The sequence below is a fragment of the Saccopteryx bilineata genome, chromosome 9 (assembly GCF_036850765.1).
Source record: "Saccopteryx bilineata isolate mSacBil1 chromosome 9, mSacBil1_pri_phased_curated, whole genome shotgun sequence".
NCBI classification, from domain to species: Eukaryota; Metazoa; Chordata; class Mammalia; order Chiroptera; family Emballonuridae; genus Saccopteryx; species Saccopteryx bilineata.
Window position 1 is genome coordinate 82800743 of NC_089498.1, and position 12751 is coordinate 82813493.

Consider the following 12751-nt stretch of genomic DNA (forward strand, 5'->3'; position numbering starts at 1 on the left):
CCCTCTTTTTATTTGACAATCTAAGAGCAAAAAGGTTAGTACCTCTGACTAAATAGTCAGGTACAGCATGTTTTAAAACTTTCAGTGGCACACAGTGTGCTGTGGCACACATCAACAGCCAGGAGCAAATCACACCACCAACAGGGTGGCCACAGGCAAGGGTTGGAGACATGGGCTGCTGGCGTGTGGACTTAGGCAAAGGGTTGATGCAAGAGATGAAGTCACAGGGTCCCTGAAGGGAGCAGAGATGGCAGCAACAGAGTAGGCTGGGTATTGCTGCAGTTACTGGAAGTCAGTTTCCTGGGGATGGTTGCAGTCGTGTATCAGCAGCTCAGGGTTCCAGACTGGTTACTAGAGCCATACACAGGGCAACACAGCTAAGGAAGAGGAAAGACGAGGGCAGAGAAGTTAAGTCCATCCCACACAAGGCAGGTGAGGGGCACTCCTAGGTCGAGAGCAGGAAGCATAACAGTGACCCCTGCCAGGTGGCTGCTCCCCTACCTCTGTCCTCACAGGCTGCTGCTGCCCCTGCAACCCCTCTACATTTCCCACACCTGCCAAGAAATGCCAAGAAGCTCCCAGCTCTTTCCCAGTATCTGGGTATTCACGTTGAGGTAGAAGAAAGAGAAATGGGTACAGCTGGTTCTGGCTCTTGAAATTTGCAGAGGCAGGTTGCTTTTGCAATAGTCGGACATCCTTGAGCCACTCAGTGTCTTCTCTGGCCCGTGGATTCCTGGATATCTGTAAAATCTAGACACCAGTGAGGCCCCACAGATCACAGGGCTGCAGTGAGGTGCAGGGAGGTCATGGACTGAGGGTGCTCTGTACACTTTCAGGTGACATGTGTGTAGTGTTAGGGATATCAGTGGCAGGCTTCCAGAACCCTGGTGGTGGTGAGTGACTAAGTCAACAAGGAAGAAAACTGCCCCTTAAAGAGTTCTCGGAAGACCAGGGCTGGGCAGCTGAGTTTCAGGTCAGTATAAATAGCTGGTGCCTGCCAAGGAGAGGCTAATTTGCCTGGAGATTCTTGAGTCCTAGAGGAAGCAATGGTGAGTGTCTCGGTCCCTGCCTCTCATTTGGTTTCCCGTCTGTCCAGGGAGCATCCCTGCCCATTCTGTGAGCTTATTTCATAGGAGTGGGGAAGGCAGTGTCTGTGCCGCTGTTCCGGTCTAGGAGGTGTGAGTGTGGGCACGAAAGGAGGCACAGTGAGGGAATGAGGGCCGCTCTTCTGCCCTTCACGTTGCCCCTTAGGTCAGTGGGGGATCTGCTTTCTGGGCTGGGGCGGGGGTGGGTGCTGAGTAGGATGTGACGCCTGCCCTGACCCCAGACGTCACTGTCTGGAAGCCCCACTGGAAATGGAGTTCCAACTCCTGTCTTGACTCCTGCCCATCCCTCATTTCTTCAAAAAAGAAGGTGGAAGAGAAACAGATGGGGATTCACAGGCCTGGGTTCTGACCTATCCTGGTACCAGCGGCCTGTGGGACATCGATAAACATGCTTCTCTCATATCTGTACTTAAAAACAAAACAAAACATTTCCTGGATCAGGTCACTGATCTCCATCCAACTTTTAGAGAAGACATTCTTTCCAATAAATTTCAGTCTGAAGTCCTGGCATAAACTGACCAGTGTGGGGGTGAAGGGGCTGAGCTCTGCCCTTCCTCCACGGGCCCAGCCTAGAGGCCCTAGCTGAGTCCTAGGTCTAAAAACCTGGGAGCCAGCTCCCTCCGAGGCCGCTTTCTGCTCCCAGCCCTGCAACTCCCGTGAGCTCCTTCCACATTCATGACTTTACAGTTTCCTCCCAGGAGAGGAGCCCACCATTGAGTGACCAGGTCCTGCACCCTCCCCGAACTCCATAGCTCTGAGTCCCTCTCACGTGCCATTTGGACGCCCTATTGGACAACCGCTCTGTCTCACCCCGAAGACTACCCTTTCTCTACTGAGCACGTCTCATCAGCCCGTGCTCCATGGGGCCCTCTTCTAAGTTGTCTCTCCAGCTGTTAATACGGTCTCTGAGAGCTTTCAGCTGGGATCCATGTGGAACTTTCTGCATGGAGACAGCGTCTAGTCCAGGAATGGCAACTCAGCCGACGAGCATGTACCCATCTTGTGCTCAAGACAGATGTCACTAAGTGTTCTGGCTGAGTGGCTCTGGACTCTGGCTTCTTTTCAGACCTGCACTGCAGTCCACCGGTGCTAGTCCATCCACGGCTCCGAGTGACAGGAAACGGGTTTGCGTTTTTTGGAGCTAAGCCAACCCCTTAATGACACAGACAGGGAGAAGGAGCTTCAAAGAGAGGAAAGGTCCTGCCCCAAGGCACTTCATGCGCCCTGCCTCGAGGAATTCGACACTCCAGCCACTGTGCCAATGGCAGTGTGCAGGGATGTCACTAGGAGGGACACACGGGGCATCAGAGAAGAGGTAGATGCGGCTTCCCCGTGTCGGAGAGTCTGTAGGTAACTCCTGCCTCCCAGGCCAGGCTGTATGCCTGCCTCGTCCTACCTCATTCAGAGCCCTGCTGCTTCTGACCCCACAGAAGGGAAGAGGAGGTAAGAGAAGGGTTTCTCCTGACCTTCAGGAGCTGGGCCAAGCACTACCCGTGTTCTCCAACCAAGAGCAAATCTTTGCTCTTTCTCTCCATCTGCCTAGGCCATGCTACTCCTTCTCTCCGGGCTGATGCTGCTCACACAGCCTCTCAGCTCACTGGGAACAGAAGGGAAGAACTGTACTGAGAATTCAGTGACCACCACTGCCTGCGCCCTGGTCACATGTGGTGCTGCGGAGAATGGCTTGCCTGGTCGTGATGGACGAGATGGGAGAGAGGGCCCCCGGGGCGAGAAGGGCGATCCAGGTAGAGCTGGGACCCTGGGCTTGTCCAGGTGGGCAGGGGTGGGCATTAAATGGTAACCAACAGAGCAACTCTGTTATATTCTGCTGTGGAAGCCTTGGGAATGGAAACCCACCCCTTTGGGAAAGAGAATTCCCCTCCTAGACATTCAGTCCTCCTGAAACACCAATTACCAGTTGGCAAATCACTGGCTGCACTGAGCCCCTGGTGTGTCCCCCATCACCCAGTGGCACCGATTCCTCCCCTGGGATGTTCTGATTCCTCTCACCCCAAGAATGAGCAGATGGCGGGTAATGACTGGTATTTGGGGCCCTCTAGAACCATGTTCCAACCTTAGCAGCTGTTCAATGTGGTCATGGTGCCTGTGCAGGCTGTTAAACATCTAATAAAGCCTACCGCCTGAAGGGTGGGAAAGCATGAGGCTCCGTGGCTCCCTACTCAGGCCTGAGCAAAAGGATTGGCCCTGAGTACTCTCCAGAGAGAAGGAAAGGGAGCTCACAGTTCTTTGTCCAGCCCTGTGCTCGGGCATTCACTTGTGTAATTCGTGTACTATTTATAAGTGGCATATTATCTTTACTTGACAGGTAATAAAATTGTCACCCAGGGGCTAAATCGCACTCAATATGGAAGGTGATAAGGACATAGGCTTCTTTGTCAGACCAGTCTGTGCTTGTTTGCTGCTACATCTGCACAGCAGATGGCTTGAGGGACAAGCCACTCAGTGTCCCTGTGTCTTTGCTCGTCTGTAAGTTGGAGAACATTTCCCACAGTGTGACAAATAATTGAGCCAAGGCTTTACTTTGTTTTATTTTTTGTGGAGTCTTCGGTATAAAGTGGCATCTTCCTGCTGTACCATCAGGTGAATTCTGAGTTTTCCAAAGGGACTGTTTGTAAGGCTTTTGTCCAAAAAGTAGTGCCCCCTAGGAGAGAGTCTGGGTCTGACCGGCAACAGAGAGAAATCAATAAACCAGCAGTGAGGATGACAAAATCCTCCTGGCACTGGACTGGGACTCTGGATATTGAACAGTGGCCTTAATGTTTGTGAAGTTTGCATTTTGGTTGAAGGAGGAAGAAGACATTAAGCTGCAAATAATAGGAATCATGCCAGGCTTTGCAGGGTGGGGCAGGAGGAACTATCTATCTGTGCTTTACAGACAGAAGGGGCTCCCAGTGGAATGGGCTGGGGCTGGCGAAGGCCACCTGCAACTGGACTCACAGAAGGGTGGTATTTAAGGGGACAGCTCTCCCTTGGAGGCTCCCAGAAACCCTGAATTGAATCCTGGGGGCTAGGGGGCGCTTACATACAGCGGCTCTATTGACATGTGGCACGGAGCATGGCTGAAACCTCCGTTTCTCATGCAGGGGCCTCATGCATGTCCAGCCTGGAGTGGGGCCCTTGCTTGGAGCAGCAGTGGTGTACAGTCACACGGGGCGACAAGGCCCCACACTGGCACCTTTATTTCAGGCCCTTCAGTCACTTAACCTTTAGGGTCTGAGGATTTCCTGGAGAGCTTGGAGCAAGCTTAGGACCCTGACCAAGTAGGTCTGGGCAGGGCTTGTGGCCACGTGCCCTGCAGATCTGATGTGTGTGGTCCCATAAAGCTGCTGTAAGAGACAATGTGAGGTGAGATGAGAGAGCCGAGGTCCAGGTGACGACCACTGCTTTAGAGGAAATGCCTGGGACTGGTGCAGCCCTATCTCTCACTTAGCTCAATTCTTGCTGGTTTCTTCAGCTAGCAGTTTTGGGGACTTCTCTTTCTGTCACTGGAACGCTGTGTGGGGAGGCTGGTGTGGGATTGGGACCTGCGCTCCTCAGAGGAAACACCACAGCTATCCCTCCCATTCTGTATTCACCACATATAGGTGTGGGACCAGCCTGTTCTGCGTCTTCGCCCCTCCTAACAGACTCTATGTGGCTTTTCCTCTAAATCCATAGTTGTAGGACTTCCATTCAGCTCGATTTCAGGTGGTTCTGAATGATGGTCGTTCTGTAGTTTAGTTGTCATTTTGATGTGGTTGTGGGAGGATTCAAGTACCGCATTTACCTGTGCCGCCATCTTGACTGGAAGTCCTCTGCTCATTTAAAATTCAGATTATTGGCTCTTTGTTATTGAGTTGTAGAAGTTCTTTATATGTTTTGGATATTAACCCTGTATTAGATATATATGATTTGCAAATATTGTCTCCCATTTGGTAGGTAGCCTTTTCATTTTGTTAGTTTGCATTGCTGTTCAGATTTTTAATTTTAATAGTTACTTCCACATTACTTTTGAAAGGTTCTGAAAATTGATGCTTTCATTAATAGTGTGTGAGAGATGCCCACTTCTTTAATCCAAATGGAGATTTTAGCTTTTGTGTCTCAGGGTCCTGCTGGTTCTGCTGGTGCTGCCATGGTTCCCACCCTGCTTGTTACTGATGCTCCCAGCTCTCCTGAGCATCCAACCAACGTGGGACCCAGAAGCCAAACCATGATCTCTTTCTATCAACAGGGAGAGACAAAGCAAAATGTGTTCTCCTTATACTGTGGCCTATTATTGAGCCATACAAAGGAATGAAGTACTGAGACATGCCAAAGTGGATAATGCTCAAAAAGTCATTCCAAGTTAAAACAAAGGACACAAAAGGTCATATTTTGATTGAGCCCATTGATATGAAATATCCGTAAGAGGTAATAGAGACAGAGAGCAGAATAGTGATAGCCAGGGCCTTGGGGCGGGACAGACGGGACAGGGTGACTGCTGAATGGCTGTGAGCGTTTCTATTGAGGTGATTAAATGTTTCTGAACTAAATAGTGCTGGTAGTTGCACGACATTGTGAAAGTGCTAAAGACCAATGAGCTGTATACTCTAAAAAGGTTCATTTTACATTATATACATTTAACCTCAATAAAAAAGAATAACCAAACTCATAGAACTGAGTTTAAGATTTTAAAATATTAATAGCCATTGGCTCCCTTTAGTCTTTTTGGGTAAATCTTCTGTAATCTCCAGCTTAGGCAGCCCCTTCTTGAGGTAACAGGTCTTTTTTAAATGTTTATTTTTCCAATAGAAATATGTGGTCATTGAGATAAACAGGAGAAAGTGAAGATGACCTTAACTGTGCCACTGAGAACACATCTCAACACTTCGCACAACCTTTCCTGTGGTTTTTCAGTCTGTTACACACGCACACACCGTACCATGTCTGCACATGTTTATGAAACAGAATCATAGCGAACATAGTATTTATAGCATGCTTTTCTACCTAATGACACAGCAGATCATAATTTTGTCTGTTTTCCATTGGTTAAAGAGCATATTACTTAGCATAATTTCTTCATGATTTGTTCTTGATGTTCCATTGGCAGGTTTTTTCTTTTTATAACTGAATACTATTCCATTACATGTGTGAGTGTGTGAGTGTGTGTTTCACATCTTTATCCATTGATCCATCATGGACACAGGCTATTTCCATGTCTTGAGTACCGTAAATAATGTTGCAATGAACAGGAGAGTACAAATAGCTTTTACAATGAGTGTTTCATTTTCTTTGGATGAATATGCAGAAATGTTATTGTTGGATATATAAATATAAATACTTTTATATTTTAGTCCTATTTTTAATTGTTGGAGGAAACTCCATACTGCTCTCCATACTGCATATGGCTGCACCGATTGACAATCCCACCGGCAGTTCACAAGGGTTCCATTCTCTCCACATCACCACGGACACTTGCTATCTTTTGTCCTTTTTATTATAGTCATTCTAACAGGTGTGAAGACATATGGCGTGGGTTTTATTTGCATTCCCTGATGATTAGTGTCAGGTGTCCTCTCTGATATAAAGTTGGGTTCTAAGAAGGGGAAAGCTAGAGTCCATGGCCCAGGGTAGGTGTGAACAGAGGGCCTGCTGTGAATTCTGTGGCCCTGGGGCGGGGACAGGACAATGCATGAGGGTCAGTCAGGCCTTGGCTCGAATCTGCTGCCAGTTCGGGCACGCCTGTTTCCTCTCCTGTAAAGTGGGGGTGTGAACACCCATTTCCTGGATCACCAGTCACCAAGGAGTGTGGAGGTGGAAGGTCTACACTCTGCACAACCCTCCAGAAATGCCAGGGGCCCACCCTACACTTGTAGGTCCTCCTAAGTCGGGGCCAGTTTTATGCCCATTTCTTCTGCTGCTACAGGTTCACCCGGAGCTATAGGACCAATGGGGTTGCCTGGACCAGTTGGTCTCATTGGGCCCAAAGGGGACAGTGGCTCTGCTGGAGAACCTGGACCGAAGGGAGATGCTGGACGACCGGGTGAGCAGCGGGGCGTGGGCTGCAATGTCTGCACGTGGTGCTGCTGCCCCTACATGGTGTCGCTTGGCATGCACATGTCCCGTCCCAGGAGAGGCTGTCTGGAGGGAGCCCTGGGTGATTTCTGGAAGCCGCACTGCTACTGGGCTCCATCTAAAGAGGGGGCTGCTTCTCTGACTTCTGCCACTGCTCCCACCTCAAGCACTTCCGCCTCCAAGATATTAGTACACTGACCGGGCTGGTCCATTCCCCAGGACCTCCAGGACCTGCAGGTGTGCCTGGTCCAGCTGGAAGAGAGGGTCCCAAGGGAATGCAGGGCAACGTAGGACCTCAAGGCAAACCTGGAGCAAAGGGAGAGGCTGGGCCAAAAGGTAGGTGGTTGGTATGTGGCTGGTCTGGAATGGGGGAGGGAGAATGACGGTGGCACTCCGTGATGTGACCTAAGGCATGCTCATAGTGCCAGGAGGAGCCTAGAGCATCAGCATCAGGTAGCGCCCCTGGAGGGGGCCACCAGTGAGGAACAGGGACTTCCCAGCCCCCTACCCCACGTGGACTGGCAGGGGAGGGGCTGCATCACTGAGGAAGGGATATGCACTGCACACAGTCTTGGCCTCATTTGTCCCAATTCGTCCCGTCCACAGGAGAAGTGGGTGCCCCAGGCATGCAGGGCTCTGCAGGGACAAGAGGCCCCCCGGGTCCTAAAGGAGACACAGGCACCCCTGGTGAGCGTGGAGCCCCTGGCAATGCAGGGGTAGCAGGTGAGTGACAGCAGAGGCTGGGGCAGGCCTTCAGTTTTCCTGTGTCCACCTGAAGCTGCTGAAGACTGTCCCTCCACCAGCAGCCCTGTCTGGCTGGAGCTGGCATGGCTGGGCGGCGGGGAGGGTCTGCATGCAAGGAGGGTGCATCTAGGCTTGAGGAACGCTCTGGGGAGGGCGTGATGAGCAGCAGGGACTGTCTGCAGGAGGGAAGGTGGGTGCTGGGTGATGGCAGGGTCAGTGTACAGAGGGTGCCTGGCTGGCTCGGAACAGACGGTCAGTGTGGAGGGCGTGTTGCAGGATGTAGCCCGGTGCATGTCTGTGAGGGTGAGATGCGAGGATGTGTGAGGAGCTCCCCTACCGCGTCTTCTCTGATCTCAGGGCCTGCAGGAGCCGCTGGTCCACAGGGACCTCTAGGTGCCAGGGGTCCCCCAGGACTGAAGGGGGACAGAGGTGCACCTGGGGACAAAGGAGCAAAGGGAGAGAGTGGGCTTTCAGGTAAGGTAGCCCCTCAGGGGTGGAGGGAGGAGGGCTCTCTTCACTCAGGACAGCCCCTGCGCTCAGTGGTCAGCCCACTGCAGGGGTGGCTGAAAAGCAGGCAGGCTGACTGGCTGGAGGCAGGAAGGTCAGGCTCTGGTTTTAACTTCCGTTACTTGGTGGAGGGCAACCTGAGCAGATTTGCCGTTGATCATGGGATCAAGCAGAGCTCCCTCCAGTACATCGGGTGGCCCTGAGCATCAAGTAATCCGAGGATGGGAAGTTTTTGGGGAACATGCAGTCTTGTCCCCTGCCTCACCGCAAAGGAACTGCTATCAGATTTCCAGAATTTGGAGTGATAATGTCACCTGGATCTGTGTCTGTCAGGTCAAGGACTTGCTCAGGGGCCGTTTGTAAACAAGGAAACTGCATTAAACCCCATGGGCAGGAGGGCCCAGGAGTGTCAGCAGAGGTGGACTTCCTGGGACCAATCAGAGCTGCTCAGCACTGACCCCAATAGTGTCAGGACCTAGGCCCCCTTCCCTACAGGCCCAGACTCTGAGCAGAACCCTGGCTGTGCTGACCTGTCACTTGGCCTGTCTCTCCTGCAGATGTTACCGCTCTGAGGCAGCAGGTGGAGGCCTTACAAGGTCAGGTACAGCGCCTTCAGGGAAGCTTCTCTCACTATAAAAAAGGTAAGTTCCTAGACCTGGACCTGAACCTGAACCGGACACTAAGGGTCCCCCCCAGACCAGGACTGTGTCTTGGTTTGGAGTTGGCGGGCCTGAGGCAGGCCTGCTGAAGGACTGTAGTGGGTGGGGACGATGGCTGGGCCGGTGACTGGGGCAGGAAGTGGAGCTAAGGGAGGGGGGGGGGTGGACAGAGCAGTGGAACCGCACAACCAGAAGCTGAAGGAGATGTGAGGACAGACACCGGATGTAGCCCTCTCACCAGAGCAGTGCGCTGGCGGAGCACGGTGAAGCTAAGAGGCTCCAAGATCCCCCCAGCTTCACAGCCACCCGTGCTCTGAGCCAGATCAACGCCCCGAGTCCAGTGCAGCTCAGCAGACCTCACTCCTGCTGGCCATGTGCTGGTCCTGCCACATATGGGGACATCCGCCCACCAGGATGCATTTCTTATTTCTGTGGGTCTTGTTGTGCGAATCAAGATGGTGCTGCCCAGCCCACAGCAGCGGGGATTCCAGACACTGTCCTGATAGTTGGGGCTGGGATGCTGTCACTGGGTTCAAGGCGATGGTGGATGACCTTGGCATCCGGCCACTGAGAATCTCACCTGAGCCATGCCCAGGTCTGGCAGAGACAGGCTGCCTCTGGGCCCTGGCCAGTGCCCGGCTCTCACGCCCCTCCCTGGGTTTCAGAGCAGAGATTCCTCCCTATCCCTGGGATGCTGAGGAGGCAGAGGCCTCCAGGAGCACACACCTGAGGGCCTTGGCCTTTGGGAATCTCCCCCTCAGTCCCTAATTTGCCCCACGTCTTCCCCTGCCTTCCATGAGGTCACTTTGAGCTCAAGTCATTCAGCAAATCTCGTTGATCTAAAGAAGAGTTTCTGAAGGAGGCAAGCCTACAGGGGGCGCCATAGGGATGCTCCTGAGTTCCCAAGCCAGCTAAGTGCCTAAGGACCCAGGAGGGAGTTTCAGGCATGGGTGTGTCTCCTCCCTCCACAAACGTGTCTGCATACGTGCTCACTCGGTCATGTGCACGCTTATGCAAAAAGGACAACTTCTGACACTTACCTGCCACACATATGCTTACATAGCTCTGCTCACTTGACATCATCTTCATACACGAGCACACACACATATGCAGGCACACACAGATATTCACACCCGTCCAGATGGACCGTTAGTGCTCCCGTGCACGTTTGATGGACACATGGCCACAGCGTGTATGCACATGCGGTGTACATACCCGGTCATGTAATGGCACGTGAATTCTTGCACTATCCTTGTCCAGGGATGCTCTGGGTGCCTTCAGTCTAGGCTCAAGAATCTGCCCCTGGAGCCCTTGTGGAAGGTGCTCGCAGGAGAAGGGCATGGGGTCAGGTGCAGCCTGGGCTCCTCTCCCCCTGTGAGGCCGGGGCTCAGTCCTCTCAACCCCTGAATGTTTCTGAGCACAAACCCAGGCGACAAAGAGATGGGAAATGAGATGGACTAGAAAGAGACAGTGGAAGGTCACACGGGGTATACTTGTATAAAACGTATTCCCACATTAGAGAAGAGGAATTGGAGACCGTGAATAAGGAAGTAGCTTAGCCTTGCCCACCGGGACAGCCACTGCCAAGGTGGGGCTGCACAGCTGGCCTCCTGACCCAGACAGGGCTCTGTGCAGCGCTGGTTCTCGCCCCGCCCCCACCCCATGCACACGTCTCAGATGCCTCCCCCTTGCCCAGCACCCGGCGTCACCCACATGCACACCAGGAGGTCAGCACTGTGCTGCGCAGTCAGAGGTTAGCACGTCGCTGCTCTCCGGTGGCCACTGTCTCCCTCCTTTCCCTCACCCCTCACCCAGCTCACAGGCTCTCTGACAGTGCCACGTGCTCAGCAGGGTTCACAGTGACATCAGAGCGAGCAGCCGAATTGCTTGCTGTAAGCTCAGAGACTCCCAGGCTGCGTGGTGCCATTCCCCAGTTCAAAATGGTCTGACTAGGCCTAATTAGAAACCCAGTTGTGGCACGCAACGTGGGGGGACATGGAACAAGCACGTCTCAGCTGTGTTCTCAGAACAAGTAAGGTTTAATCCCTAACTCTGCATTTGATGCTTCCGTGAAGCCGAGCCTCTTACTTAACCTCTGTGAGGCCAGTGTTCTCACCTGTAACTGGAGACCCCAGAACCACCTCCCAGGGCGCATTGTGCAGCTGGGGCTGCTCCGGAACTGACTGTCTGACTTTTGTCCTATCTGGTGCCCTGACACCGGTGTGGGAGGCCGGGCTCTGGTTGGAGCACACACGTCCCCAAGCCTTGGCCGGGATCTGCCAGAACCCCAACCTGACTCTCCCTTTGTCCTAGCGGAGCTCTTCCCTGACGGTAGAAGTGTTGGAGATAAGATCTTCAAGACAGCAGGCCTTTTAAAACCTTTTCAGGACGCACAGAAAATATGCACCGAGGCTGGGGGGCAGCTGGCCTCCCCACGCTCTGCAGCTGAGAATCAGGCCCTGCATCAGCTGCTCGTAGCTCAGAAAAAGGGTCCTGCATTCCTGAGCATGACTGACTCCCAGACGGAGGGCAAGTTCACCTACCCCTCAGGGGAGCCCCTGGTCTATTCCAACTGGGCCCCGGGGGAGCCCAACAATGACCGCGGAAATGAGGACTGTGTAGAGATCTATGACACTAATGGCAAGTGGAATGATATGTCCTGTGCAGAATCAAGCCTTGTGATTTGCGAGTTCTGAGCCGGCCAGGGTGCATGGGCAGTGGTGGCTCAGGGTCCAGCATGTAGGTCCAGGACCTGTGTGCTGGCTACATTCCAATAAAGGCTGACACCTCTGCTGGCCAGGGCTCCTCCACTGAGCCATGGATGAGGCCAGGGGCAGGGCTTCTGTGGAACACGACTCAGAATATAATATGAAACTGTCTTCACTCACCGGCAGACCTGTTCTGGAAAGAAGGAACCAGCCTGCTTTCCCAGTTGAAAGAAATAAAATTATATCTTAAAGATCTTCCTGTCACAAAATCCAATGGCTCCTCCTCAGTCTTCCGCCTCCTTGAACTGTCAGCCACATTTGACCAAGCTGGTCACTCCCGCCTCCGTCACTGTTCCTCCTTTTGACTTCCCAGACACCACTCACTGTTGCTGCCTTTTGTCCTATGACTGTTCCTTATCCCCTTTTGCTAGTCCCTCCTCTTCTTCTTGACCTGTTAATGGTGACATGCTCAAGTCCTAAGCCCCTATACCAGTTTCCCCTTACCCTCACTGCAGGGATGAGCTCATTCAGTCCTGGCTTCAGATTCCTTCCACTGATGGCACCACGTGTGTACCCCTGCTCAGGACACCCCTGGGCCCCTGCTCCTCTGCTCCTCTAGCCACTGCGGGCTGGTCCCGAGGTCTGGGAGGTTTCAGTGGTTGCTTTGGCTTCAAGGCTGAGCCCTGGAAGCTGCACAGCACAGTGGGCCAACCTGGCAGGTCCTCCGCCTCCCTGGCCAGATTGTGTGGCCGTGCATCCAGTAGGCTCATGTTGGCACACCCAGGACCTCTTTCTCTCCGTGTCAGTATGGCTGCCTCTTGGTTCATGGGTAGGCGTACCATCTGCACAATCTTATTCCATCTGAACTCTCCGGCATAGAGGGTGTCCCACCATGCTTACATTGACCCCCAGACCTCCTCTGTCTGACAGTTTCAGGCTCCTTCCCCACTAGGCCTCAGAAGCAGTCGAGGCA

The 12751-nt window shown here is 52.9% G+C and overlaps 1 protein-coding gene across 1 annotated transcript; it reads left to right on the plus strand.

Annotated features, from left to right (window-relative positions):
- The first annotated feature begins 923 nt into the window (after nucleotides 1-923).
- On the plus strand, nucleotides 924-12033 carry LOC136313559 (pulmonary surfactant-associated protein D-like). Its single transcript, XM_066244094.1, has 8 exons — nucleotides 924-1049; nucleotides 2650-2851; nucleotides 7012-7128; nucleotides 7380-7496; nucleotides 7767-7883; nucleotides 8262-8378; nucleotides 8969-9052; nucleotides 11384-12033. Exons 1-8 carry the CDS (start codon nucleotides 1047-1049, stop codon nucleotides 11764-11766), a joined length of 1140 nt encoding a protein of 379 aa, XP_066100191.1. The 5' UTR covers nucleotides 924-1046; the 3' UTR covers nucleotides 11767-12033.
- Nucleotides 12034-12751: the final 718 nt, after the last annotated feature.